The 13,297-nt window shown below is 40.6% G+C and overlaps 1 protein-coding gene across 7 annotated transcripts; it reads left to right on the top strand.

Annotated features, from left to right (window-relative positions):
- The first annotated feature begins 900 nt into the window (after positions 1-900).
- LOC111244935 (uncharacterized) lies at positions 901-8,656 on the top strand. 7 transcript variants are annotated; one of them, XM_086979783.1, is made up of 7 exons: positions 1,728-1,801; positions 2,817-2,843; positions 3,453-4,795; positions 5,052-5,717; positions 6,120-6,389; positions 6,800-7,266; positions 7,491-8,656. In XM_086979783.1, the coding sequence occupies exons 1-7, from the start codon at positions 1,743-1,745 to the stop codon at positions 8,109-8,111; spliced, it is 3,453 nt and encodes a 1,150-aa protein (XP_086835909.1). In that variant the 5' UTR covers positions 1,728-1,742; the 3' UTR covers positions 8,112-8,656. The 7 variants fall into 7 exon arrangements, with proteins under 7 accessions (XP_022648275.1, XP_022648272.1, XP_086835909.1 ...); XM_086979782.1 differs by having other exon boundaries at positions 5,043-5,717; XM_086979781.1 differs by having other exon boundaries at positions 3,453-4,816.
- Positions 8,657-13,297: the final 4,641 nt, after the last annotated feature.

Raw genomic sequence — 13,297 nt, 5'->3', positions numbered from 1 at the left:
GAAGAGTCAGGATACGCCACAGCTTCAATAGCGTTCTGCGTGTTTACAATATGGGCATAAGGCCTTAATGGTAAAGGCAAGGCTTTACATCGCTATAAATTACTACCTAGTGAGCAGCAAAAGGCTTGTTTTTTTCTTTACCAAGCTTTTAATCGCCTTCGAAAGTCAGACACTTTAGCTATTTGCACTACATTGTTCTCCTGAGACCGTGGCACGATATTACATTTCATTGGTCTATAGAATGGTGTTTTCAGGAACTTTCTTTTCACACCAAAAACACACAGTATTACTACTACTATCGACGGCTAGCTCCGAAGATGAGTCAGCAACATACGGTTTTTTCTTGTTGACCTCCAGGCGAATATTGTAAATTTATCAAATGGTACACGTTTGATACTAACTGGTTTTACTTAATGATGCTGATACCAACTTTACTGTATCAGCATCAATAATTTTATGGTAACTTACAGAAAGGGTTTTCAATGATAGCTATTCTGGTCAAAATTACGACCAAGTGCCTGCGCAGATAACGCAGACTGCAGTGCTAGCTAGGTAATATAACAGGGTACTTAATTTGCGGTTATTTCTAATATGGGTCTACGGGAAAACCAGAGTTAGCCCTGACGTTGTAACAGAGCCAAGCTCTGCAGTAAACTCCTTTGGAGCTCTTTTGAAAAGCACTATCATTAAAAAGCAGACTAAAAAATCTAAACATGATCTATTTATCGCAATTGCTAGTTTGCAGACTAACAAATCTGATCAATACAAACAGAGTGCTTTTAATTGATTAGTCGAACTTCACTATAATCCGTCAATGATGTGTTGACAGAAAGAAGTTTGTTTTACGCATGCAAGAAATTTATTTTTTTCAAATAATCATACACAACATTTTTTAGACGACAAGGCTTAATAATTTTTAAATGTACTTTTTAACAATATGTTAAGAAAAAGATTATGTTCTGAATAAAGATAAATTATAAAATAAAACATTATAAATACACCCGCGCTTTTAATTACGTACACTGTTCCGCTGTGCAAAGGGAAACAACAGTTTAGGTAATCCTATCTCGCCTAATAAAGAGGAAAAGCATATATATTTATCATATCATATATATGTATTTGTATATAACTAATATGCAGCTGCCAGTAACCGATTTAGTCTTGCACTGCAACCGCCGTTGCGAACGGCGGAACGATCGGTCTGTTCAGCACCGCAAGAATAGATACCTTTAGGAGAGGAGATTACATAGAAGTTTCGCTTTTAAAATTTTTACTCTTCTTCGTCTAGCCTTTCTCCATTGAAGGATCCGCCCCCTGAACATCTCGATAACCTAATGGGAAAGTCATGATAACCAAAATACTATAAGGAGTTTAAGACACCACCGCTATCGTCCTGATAACATCGATCATGCGATACAAAGTTGATATGCCGGCAATTACCGAACCTTCTATGAAGAGCGCTAAACGCCTATTGTCGCTTGCAACACCAGTGCTATACAACGCCACTCTGAAATGAAGATTTGACAAAAATATTTTTTCAATAAATCAGTGTTTGTGGTATGGTATTGTGACGTAAACAGGATTTAGAATGTAATCTGCCATTAATTGGATAATGTCTGTTTAACTGTTTAGAAGTACTTCGTTAAACGCATCTGGTGTCATGAGCGGTCAGCTGGGTCAGTAAGGTAAGCCCCTTGGCCCAGTGTGCTGTAGTAGTGCTTGTATGTTACGATTGGCTCTGCATGTATTTTCTGAGCGGGCAATCTTCGAACGAATTTATAACGAGGCTCACCTCTAAACAGTAATTAGGTGCTAGAATAAGTGATATAATATAATTAAGAAATGATCATGCACTTTGATCGAGTTTAGGCAGTTGCTATTGTCCGATAATAGACAGCTTAATATATTGCTGCGAAAGAAATTATCGTCAATGGTCATATAAGATGCACCCATGAAGGCTTCCAATTTAAAGCGCGATATGGAAAAGGACGAGAGAGGAAAATCCAATTTAAATGAAAAAACCTGAAATAACAAACAGATGATTCAGTTACTGATGTTAGAAGCTGAATGGAGGCAAATGCTTAATTTGTATTAACGCAAGATGCTTACGCGTTATTAAGCAAATTTATATGGATCGTGACTACGTTTTGTGTGGCAATCAGACGGAGTTTTTTTTAGCCAGATCATCATACAATTATATGCAGTAGTGGCTAGAACTTATTAAATTAGGCTGTGTCTTATTTTTGTCTTGCTACCCGTTCTTTACGTTTAATAGTGAATCATGCTACACATGATAATAATAGCAGTAACAACAATATGCAGGTGATAAGTAAACTTCGTGAAATTTATTTGTTAATTCATTTGAAATTGTACTCAATTGCTTATAGGGAGATGGCAGACTTCTAAAAATTTTTTTAATTTGCGCATGTTGTTTGTATACAATGGCTTCCGCGCAGCTCGGAACCTGGACCATCATCGTATTACTAAGTTTAGCAGATAAACACGTTATCCACTGCGCTATTGCGGGGATTGGTTAGGAGGATGAGGCCCCCAGAATCGAACAAAAATTTATAGTAGTAGTTAGAGTATAGCCTATTTACCCTTTAAATAAATTTAATAAGTTTCTGACTTCGTTTTTCTAAAAAAAACTTGTTAATGAAAGGGTATTCTCAAAAACGTATTTAATATTATAGTTATATATATATATATATATATATACTTAACCGAATTTAGCCCTCTAGCTTGCCTTTTAGTTTCTTTCAAAATCAATTTAATTAAGGTCAAATGAAGGTCAACTATAGGCGTGCTTTCCGCAGGAGAGACCTATTCTTGTCACATAAAAGGTACATTACTTAGTTTACTAAGCTACTTCAATTTTATTAAGTAATAGTTATTCTTTAATAAAAAGCTTGCTGTTGAAGAATTATGGATACAGTAGTATCAGTGCGCTGCAGACACAAAATGTTTATAATCCTGCATGTCTTGCTTGTCTTTGGATACGAAAGCGGGTTGCCAGAAATCTATTAGGCTGTTAAGGAAGTTTTGCTCGCTTTTACTAATGGCTCCGATCTTCAATTTTTTCCTTACGATAACGAAACATTAAATACAGTAGAAAACTCAAATTTCCTTTACAAGGATACCCGCATTTATTTATTTGGATATGAAAGTGTTCCCTTGAAAATAGAAATTTTTCGACACTTCTTATTTGTCTTATATAGCATGATTTGACATGGATGAGGTTGAAAGAAACAACATTAGTAAAGAAACTACAATTATTTCAATTTAGATTGTAGAATGAAACCGAAAGTTGGAGAAGAACTATGTACAAGCGATATATTTTCGCCGAAAAGGAAAGTGATTAATGACTAAGACTCGAAATATCTTCTAGTATGTACCCTTAAATCTAGCTCGTTAATGTCCTTTAATCCCTTTAATAAATATCTATTTTTCAGAATGTCTTCGGAACGAATAAATGAAATGTCAGGGTCACTGGCGAAAGGCTTCTCTGATATAGGACTTCCGGCCACACACATAGCCGATATCGGCTATACAACTGACGTCGACAAGGGCCGGTCCACAGGGATGTCACAGACTATGGAGTATCGAGGTCAGAACTTTAACTTCCAGTTTGCCTCCGGTGTAGGTCAAACAGGAACAGTTGTTCAGGACGTGAGTAGCGTGGTTCAGGAACCCGGGCTATTCGAGCAAAGCGGACAGTTTGAGGGTCAACTGTTCCCAAGCCATGCCGATGATAAAAATGGCGAGTTTCAGTTTACGACCCAACAGTTTGTGCCAGAATTTACACCTGGTCAAGGGCTGGAATTTATTGAGAGGAGTTCAGGAGGCGTCAAACGTGCCCATCTAAAGGCAGTGGATAGTGGACAGCATCAAACAAGCAACGTCATTATCTATATGCCAAGCGACGTTCAAATCTGTGGTCAAAGCTATACGTCAGCAGCCGTAAATGGGGACACCTTCGCACGACAAGGGTTTTGCAGGGATACCACGCAGATTGTAAACTTGGTAGGCAATCTTACTGATATTAAGTCTACCGCGATATGTGAAATTTCTAATCAAAGAACTAGCCCTGAGAAAATAAAGGACGCGTCAGGGACCCTAAGCGAACATGAGACGGTTAAAGTGGGAACCGCTACTATGGAAGAAGTGTCAACGATGTCTACAGAGGACTTCTTGCGGGAGAATACGACACCAGAAGCGCAAGAGACAGCCAAAGATGAGTTAAAATTTTTGAAAGCACCACCAAATTTACGATCTCTTACATCGTTCCCACGTCTCAACCCTGTTCTTAGGCAAAGGCTCAAAAAGGATGCGAATTCACGTCATGAAAAGACTCTGACGTCTGCGCTCTCAACACTTTTCTTTGATGAGCGTTCGTCGTTGTATCAACAAGAACTCGTTGAGTTACTGAAGCCCTTGGTGAGGATGCTAGAGCTCCTCGAGGCCTCCCCAATTGACGCAGAATCAATGCGACGAATGCTTGGTTCTGTGGTGGCGTTGGTGGCCTCACTTCAGGAAATCATTGTTGCAGATAGGCGGAAAAGTGTCATGATCCATTACGGGGTCGAGGACAGTTTACAGTGCAAGGAAGAGCAAGATATCGAGCTATTTGGTAAAGACTTTCTCCTGGGAAACGGATTTACCCAGCGAAAGTGTACGACAAAGGATGCAAAGAAAGACTCAAAGCGAAAATCACCTATTCCCCAGGATTCACCATTGCAAGCGGCAGTTTCTCCTGTAAAACGAAAATATAAAGAAAACGCTGTGATGAAAAAAAGTAACGTTCAGTCAGATAGCGGTAAAAGATAAAATTTAATTATTTTTAAGATATTACATACAGTCAAGCATTTTGTGGATTAAAGTATACTACCGGGTGGAAAACAGCTTAAAACCATATCGTATCAAGAGTCATAAAAATTTTGTTAATTTCCAAAAAAATTCCCTTAACAAATTGTAACATTGAAATGTGGCCTACCTATTCTATCAATGACGATATCGATTCATAGTTTTTAAGCAACTTTTAGATATTGCAGACGGAGATGAAATAGCACAGATTATCATTTTGGACGATTTGGCTGATGATGAAAGTCATCAGGGCACAGAAAAGCCAACTGCCAAACTGGGATTGCCGCAAGTTCCAGGAACAGAAATGCAGTCAACGCTTTCAGTTCCAACTAATGTCTCCGAAGTAGCCGAAAGCGACTTTTCACAACAGTGCGAACAGCAGCAGCAAAGTGTCATTATTTCAAAGGGGCAGCCTCGAGCTGGGCGTCAAAAATTTTCCCGGCTTGGTCAACGACAAAAAGATAAACGAGTTGGCTGGCCAAAAAAGAACAAAGCTATCACAACAGGCAGCAATAAGCAGCAGACGTTCGTTCCTGGGATAATAACCCCCGTAGCATCTGTAATTACCGCTGCAGAGTCGATGGGAGGTGATGGAGCTGTGGAGCTTGGGCAGGTATCGTCTAAGTCGTGTAATCCAAGCGAAGTTATTGCGATGACTGTGACTTCTTTACCAGCATCAACAGCGGAGTCCGTTCTCCGCAATGAACAAGAAGATCAAAAGGCTACTGCAGAAGCCTTGAATATCAATGCCACGAAACAGTTTGATGCGACTGTCTCATTAGCTGACCCGACGGCACCTGCAATTCAAGTCTATCGATCATCAGTCCGAAGCGGCGCCGGTGGCAAGCGTAGAGGTACGAGCAGAACTTCCTCCTTAATGCATTTAATGTCTTCCTATCGGTTTAATAATGTTGCAGGATATGTGATATTAGGAAGGAAGTAGAGCCTCAAATTCTCCATTGATGGTGGAATCGTGGCCAACATTTAATACGCTTCTATCGATTCATTCGGCTATTTATAATTTTTGACAAGGTCACATATAAGCTTCATCATAGAAAATCTACACTTATGTGTAATAAAAGCTTTCGTCAAAGATCGATTATTGTGACCGGGCATGGTAGGAATAGGTATACAGGAATTATCGGTCAATTTTATACTAAACTTTATAGGCATTCGTTAGTTAAGGTAACATTCTAAGGACCGAAGTACGTCGATTAAACCTTCTTTCTTTTTCTTTGCTGTGTTTTTTGACGAAGCTTTAGAGAGTGCCGCAGCGAAATGTTCATTCTGCGCGGAGTCATTCTCGAAGCGCCTCCAGTTAGCCCAGCATTTGAAGCAGACGCATTCGGATCAACTGCCCGAGTGTGAAATTTGCAATCGACGTTTCGCATTTGAGGCAACCCTGCGTCAACATCGCGAGGAAAAACATCCTGGTAACGGCCCAACTCAACGACACGACTGCGAACACTGTGCGAAGAGCTTTCCAGATAAAGATCGACTTCAGGCTCACCTCTTCATCCACACACGTTAGTTCGGGATCGACATAGGTTTTCAATCGTGCCGTCTATATGTAAAGTTAAAGTTACGAGATTGAAGCTGACCCTGTAACGTCATATAGCGTCGAAGGTGTAATAACATAGAAAAAAGCATTGGAAAGAGTTCACGTCAAAGCGGACATAGCCAAGATATGCTCAAAATTTAAGAAAAACGGTTATCTGGTTTAACGAAACGCTCGTTAGTTCTAAAGGGTTTGGGTCTATGATGAAATAATTAATCGAACACCCTAACAACTCCAACCTTTTAATCACTTGCATTGAATACATATGACCGCTTTTTATTCTTTAACTAACTGTAATACTCTAAACCACCCCGGTTTTTAATTCCGCATTCATCCTTTGTTTAAATATTATATGTGTGTTCATGCGCAAAATTGCAGGAACAAAACAATTTGAGTGCCATATCTGTTCGCGACGCTGCCTGACCAAGGCTCATCTTGATCAGCATATGGCCGCCCATGACCGGGGCGAAGAACGATTTTATTGTGAGCGATGCGATAAACCGTTCGCCAAGAAGACCAACTATAAGCACCATTTGCGACTTCATTCTGGCGAGAAGAATTTTGAATGCGAACTTTGCCATAAGCGTTTCGCAACGCGTCAATATTTACATATTCACCTGCGCTCGCATTCAGCTGAAAAACCTTTCACCTGCGATATTTGCGGCCGAGGCTTCCAGTTCCAACATGTTCTGGTTGACCATGTTCGAACACACACGGGCGAAACACCGTTCGTCTGTGAGGTATGTGGTATAAGCTTCAAGGTGAAACGCACACTGAAGAGGCATATGAAAACCCACGGAGACGAAAGGCCATACGCTTGCCATATCTGCCAGCGAAGATTTAAGGTGGGCCATGTTGATTTGTTTTGGTCTCGACTAATCTGTCTACAAAATGATTTAAACTTTGACATAAATTATAAAATTAGGATGTGTATTGTGTTATTTTGAGCTGCTTACGTGTTTTTTTCTACTGTTGTGCCGTTCCGTGTCAATTCAAATCGAACTTATGTTCCAAATTGTATACTTTTTCCCACTTTCTAATCGTAACTCCTCTGCTTCATTTAATCAAGGTAAAGGCAACTTTGCGCGAGCACATGAAGACTCACAGTAACGAGAAGCCCTACCAGTGCCATGAGTGTGGGTTAGCTTACAAACGGAACGTGGAATTGCGGAAACATGCCTGCCCCGCCAGACAACAACAACAGCAACAGCAGCAGCAACAGCAGCAGCAGCAGCAGCAACAGCAGCAGCAGCAGGCCCTAACTGTAGCATCAACTTCAGCGCCGTCTAGTGTAGTAACCCGCTTACCGACAATTATTCAGCTGGCAGTACCGGGTCAGTCGTCGGCCTTGGCTGGAACCGTGACTTCAGCCGGCATTCCAACAGAATCCGTAGTCGCCACATCGAGCTTAGAAGATGCGGGTCTCTTGGTAGCCGGAAACTCTAATGATGGCCGGGTACAAGTACAAACTGAAGAGGTTGTTGAAGCTGGTGGATCGACTAACGATGGCCACCCAGCGACGGCCTCTGCAACGACCCTGCCATCGTTACAGACCGTAATTCCAGTGGGCACTGTTCAGCCGGGTTCGGATGGGACGACGGCTACAATTATACTACAGCCAATGAGCGCTGTTGGAGCTACGGCGGCCGCTGGGGCAAATTTTGCTGGAATTCACTTCATCAACCTCTAGTGGGCATATCAACCGATATAGATCAATGAAAACAAATTCTGATAGTGTGACATTATGATATCCTTGTATAACATACTTTTTTTTTTTTTTTTTCATAAAATCATGTGAACTCTATGAGCCAATTGTCAATGACACACACTGATAGAGCGCGACTCTGAATTAATAATGCCGTTAACGTGTAGCTGTACTGCTTTTCATTTAAATAAAATGTGGCCAAACGCTTAAATTTCAAGTGAACAGAAATAGGAAGCGACGATTGAAGCATAACCTAACAGAGGGCGGTGCTCTTGGTTCTACTTCACGGCCTTTTTTATATTTTTTTTTTGTGGGTAAAGAAACCATCTTATCGGATCAAATAAGGAATGATTTCTAATTATTTAGGGGCAGCATTGCACTTTTGAATGATGGGTGGCAATGATTTGGGGAAATGCCGAGTATTTTACCGACTGAAAATTTGTATTCAATCAAATGTACATATTTATAGAATATATATTCGTGGTTTGGGTCACCACGGATAGCTCATACGGATGTATTTGGACCTCAGCTGACTCTTTTGTCATTTAGAAATAATATATAATAGGAATAATAAGTAAGATTAGAATTTTAAAATAGAAGATTAGAACGATAACTGTTAAAATGAGGACAGAATTGCTACTATTTGATCAAATACTAAAAATAGGTAAGAAAAAATTATTTCGTTGTGCAGCTCGTCGAAGTTACTTTATATTGTATTATATGCGGAACTCGAAACTTACGATTGGAGCTTACCTCAGCAGTTAATTTTTCATCATCGTGTGTAATTGGCTTGATTGTTGTTGAAAGTGCACGCTTTGTACTTCGACTGAGCCCTTATGGCGGTAGAAGAACGAACTCTCGTCGTAACAATACCGGATAATGACTATAGTCGATTTTTGTGAATAAATATTGTTTGTGGGAGATGTTCTTAGAAAAAAAGACTTTTTACTAATACAGTATATTATCATGGCATCATAACCTGAGACTTCCCGCAAAAATTAAATATGAGCCTGTTTGCTGATTTCCACATCTGAAGAAAACGACATTGTCAGCACTCCTTAACTTTAAATGGAATGAGACACTGCACACGTTTAGTCTTCTCCTTGGCGGCAAATTCATAAGGGGCGATGCTAGCCACCAAGAAGCAATCAACAGCGATAGGAGTTGTTGATTTCTAAAGCGAAAGACTGTCAGTAGCAGAAACATTTCAAAATTGGACACGATTTTTACGATATTTGGACACGAGTTAACTAGAGTCATTGAAAATGATTCAATTTACGGAATTGAATATGGTTGTGTTCTTCTACATTTATTAGTGTTTCCAAGGCGTACAGGGCTTCCGTGGACTGACGAGCTTCAGAAGCGGCGGTCTTCAGATCGACACGACGTTTCTCATCAAAAGCTTTTACAACGGCTTGTTTCGCACAACGTTAATAGACAGCTAATTTATCGTACTGTATTACATATAATGCTTATGGTCGTTAACACTGTGAGATCATTAGTAATTTCTTCCGATTTGACTTATCTCTTGGAAGAACCTCACAATGCGAAAATATTTCAACTTTTGGAGTATTGAAAAACTGCTCTGCTGATGTTCTAGCGTGGATGACATGTGCGGGGGCTCTCTCACGGCGAGAACACCCGCACCGGCTGTCGAGATCGTCGACATTCTGGCGGATATTCATTGATTGTATTAATTGTGACAGGTCACATACGACCAACGACGACACCTGGCTAAAACGACAGAGAGTGACTACGCTTTGCGTATTGCAACTGTTGCTATTACCATATTAGAGCTTGCCTTACTCGTCGCGCGCCCGTTAATGAGAATCGGTCGATGGTCTGGCAACGCTACGCAAAGCACCAGAGAAGTGAATATATACTTAAACGGCGTTTAGTCCTCGAGTGCGTCCTTGCGACGCCGTGGCCTCATTGTACCAGGTTGTAGTTGGTCTGAAAACCAAGACTAAACGTTCAGACAAGATTGTTCATAGTAAATATATGCATATAGGGGGATAACCTTAAGGCTACGCAGGAAGCGGTACTTTCAGAGAGCTGAGGTGTTCTGCGAGGGTGCTTTAAAGCCACACGATAGGCCATCATTTCCCTCTAAGGAAGCGCGTTAGTGGATCGCAGTAACGATGCTATTCTAGTATTATATGTTATCGAGAAACATGGAGCTCCAGTGCTTCCCCTTGGGATCTTTGACACTCCGGGTATAAAACACCTCATTTATTCGGACCAGCTCGCTATTATAACAGTTGGAGGAATGTGCTGTTGACCCTCATTCGCTAGAACCTGCCAAATACACTTCAAGTTGATTGGGGTTTTGTTTTGTCATCAAATACGACGGGCATACTCAATATTTGATAAACGAAGAATGGTAATTGTTTAAATACGGTATCGAATTTCTAGCCCCCAAGTGCAGCTGCGTCCTGTACAAGGTAAGGCCTGATAGGTACCGTATGCCCGACTCCGTTCGGTGTCTAGGCTCGCTTTAGCGAAGCTTTCGGGCTGGCCTCCGGAGTGAAGACAGCGTCAGCTTCAACGATACCGTTGCTGCCTTTATCATCTACTAACTCCCGTATCCTGATTTACAGATTTAGCAGAACCATCTTGTTTCCACAACATCTACACGTCAAGTTGCCACGTTTAGATCCTTTTGCAGCAGTTTGAAATGGTATATATCTATAACGACCCAATTATATGCCTGGCTTTTACCGGTTGTACCCGCCTTTTGTTCGCAAAGGCCTTATGCAGTACTCCAACTTAGCGTTGCAAAACTTCAAGCTGTTGAGTGAATTTTTCACGAGGGTCAAGCGTAAGCCGAGTGTTGCAGGATTCGATTTAGCCTGGAACTAAGTTCAGGTTTACCGAACCACATCTTGTGCCTGACGTTAGACCAGACTCTAAGTACTACATTAAATGTGCAGGGAGTTGTAGGGATGATTATTTCGACTGACCTCCGACTACTTGTTGGTAGTCAGGTAACATGGGAAAGCCATCATTATGATAACTTACATACAGGAATTACGCCTGCCATTTTTGATTGGTATCATTAACTAACGGTTACAGCAGGAATTTGACCCCCTTATGGTAGGACGTTACGTTTTGATTATAGGAAACTAGCAATTCGATCAAGTATTTTCTCGTTTGATGTTAGACATATATGAGTATATCATCTAAGTTGGCCGCGATCATCGCAAAGCCGAATAGTTACACATTACAATATAGTTACGACCCCATAGTATGCAATACACAAGTATTTAGTAGTCCGGCAAGAATCTTCGCGTCATGTATTTCCGCCCACTTGGAAAGTTGTCGGATTTCGTTCCCGAGCGTTAACGAACGAGAATGGCGACATCCCATCGTACGTCGCTGAAGACCAAATATTTAAAGCCAATTCATTGGGCCTATTGTGCGCCGGCCTATTTTAGCCCTATGATTACTTACTTCGGTATTTATTGCTAAGTTGCTTTAAAGTATCAGTTATAGTAATTTGCTACAACTGTAGTTGCCGGCAAATCAGAAAGTGATGCAAGGACGCGCCTTGCGTCGATCGTTGACGAATAGGTACTCGAGATGTCTGGAAGAATCAGCAGGTTAAGGTGAAACTACTTCTCGAATAGTAGAGTCCCTGTGTGTGAATACAATAGGTCAAGCGTGTTGGCAAGTGGTATTTGATGCTCTATGCGTTAACTATAAGCAACTAGATGCGTCCGAGATTCAGTTGTCCATTTCCGTATATTTCTATGTAGCTTTCCTTCTGGTAAATTATGTTTCCTTGGATCAATGTGATGACTTTAGATTCTTCTGCAACAATTTCGCCCGATAAATTTTTCGTGGTTTGCCTATTTCATGATTTTTGGATACAAACGGATGCTGTAAATATTGTGCTATGTTCCGTTCAACGTGCTTGTCGCATTGATACGTTTCAACTTAGTGCATTCTTTCTTCCAATACGGACTGCTTCCATAGCAAGTGTAGCTTCGACTGTAGCGTTGCTTAAGGAAATGTCGATAGTTTTTGTTTCTTTATTGGCCCATGAAAAAACGCTCAGAGCGAATGACATACGTTCATCCAAGCGCTGCTCTGTTTTGATAACGATAGAGATTTCCCTGATTGTTTTATATACAAAATGAAGTAAATACTATTAATATTCGTACTAATATGTCACAGTATTTTGCTGTTTATGGATACTGCTGAGCGATTATCGCTAAATATTGAAACATCCATCTATATACGTGACACAACTCAGATGAGGAGATATTGAATCAAAATGAATTGATCTATATTTGCTATTCTGACGAAATTTTTTACGGTGGCATCGTTGTTCAGCAAACTTTGAGGCGGGTCACATGTGTCAGCTACGTAGCCGCTCAGACATCCGCAATTGGCAACGATCTATTATTGTGTTTGTATGGTCCAGTCAGTAAGCGCGTATGGTGATCATGAATAGTTACGTCTCCTAGTATAGTGGTTTTCTAGTATAGTCTTCAGTGCATCAAGTACGATCCTCTTCTATTGTGCCCTAAAACAAGAGAATTTCTCCACTTTCTATGCGTAAATTATCAATGCTACTACTGTGAAAAATATAATTATTGTATCTTTGAGGATAGTGAGGTTTTGATAGAGTCGGATGGGCTAGCACTGCCCGTGCAGTTTTCTTCACCGGCGCATGGCAACACGGTGTCTGGCCAAAAACGATTTTACAAAGAACGCGAGTCATTAACTCGCTCTTGACCTTACTTGTCGGCGAACTCATTTGGACCTAATCGTGTGTGGACCTAAAAAATAACAGGACAATTCGAAGATCATTAATTGTGGCTTTTCGATAGTTACGCTTATCCGAGACACGCTTGAATGTACTATAGACATAAACGCGTGTAAAAACCTAGAGCTAGTCTGAGACTGTGCAGTTTGACAGAAGCGTGCACTGAATTCTGAGTATGATGTTCTTTACCGCTGTATGAAAAATCCCAGTGCTTCCAAGCGTAATAGAATAGTGGAATAATGTGCAAATAATCTTCTTGGATTGAAACAACGTATTCAGAATGATGCTCCATTGAATAATTGATCAGCGAGACGTAAGTGTGCGCCTTGAAGTTACTTAAGAGTATGCCGAATAGTGAAGAACACCAAGAGAGCTCCTTGTTATTGTGTTACAAACA

Source organism: Varroa destructor, unplaced genomic scaffold (genome assembly GCF_002443255.2).
Source record: "Varroa destructor unplaced genomic scaffold, Vdes_3.0 BEIS01000002.1, whole genome shotgun sequence".
NCBI lineage: Eukaryota > Metazoa > Arthropoda > Arachnida > Mesostigmata > Varroidae > Varroa > Varroa destructor.
Note: the sequence above shows the minus strand (reverse complement) of the source record. Positions and strands in the feature narration are given on the sequence as shown.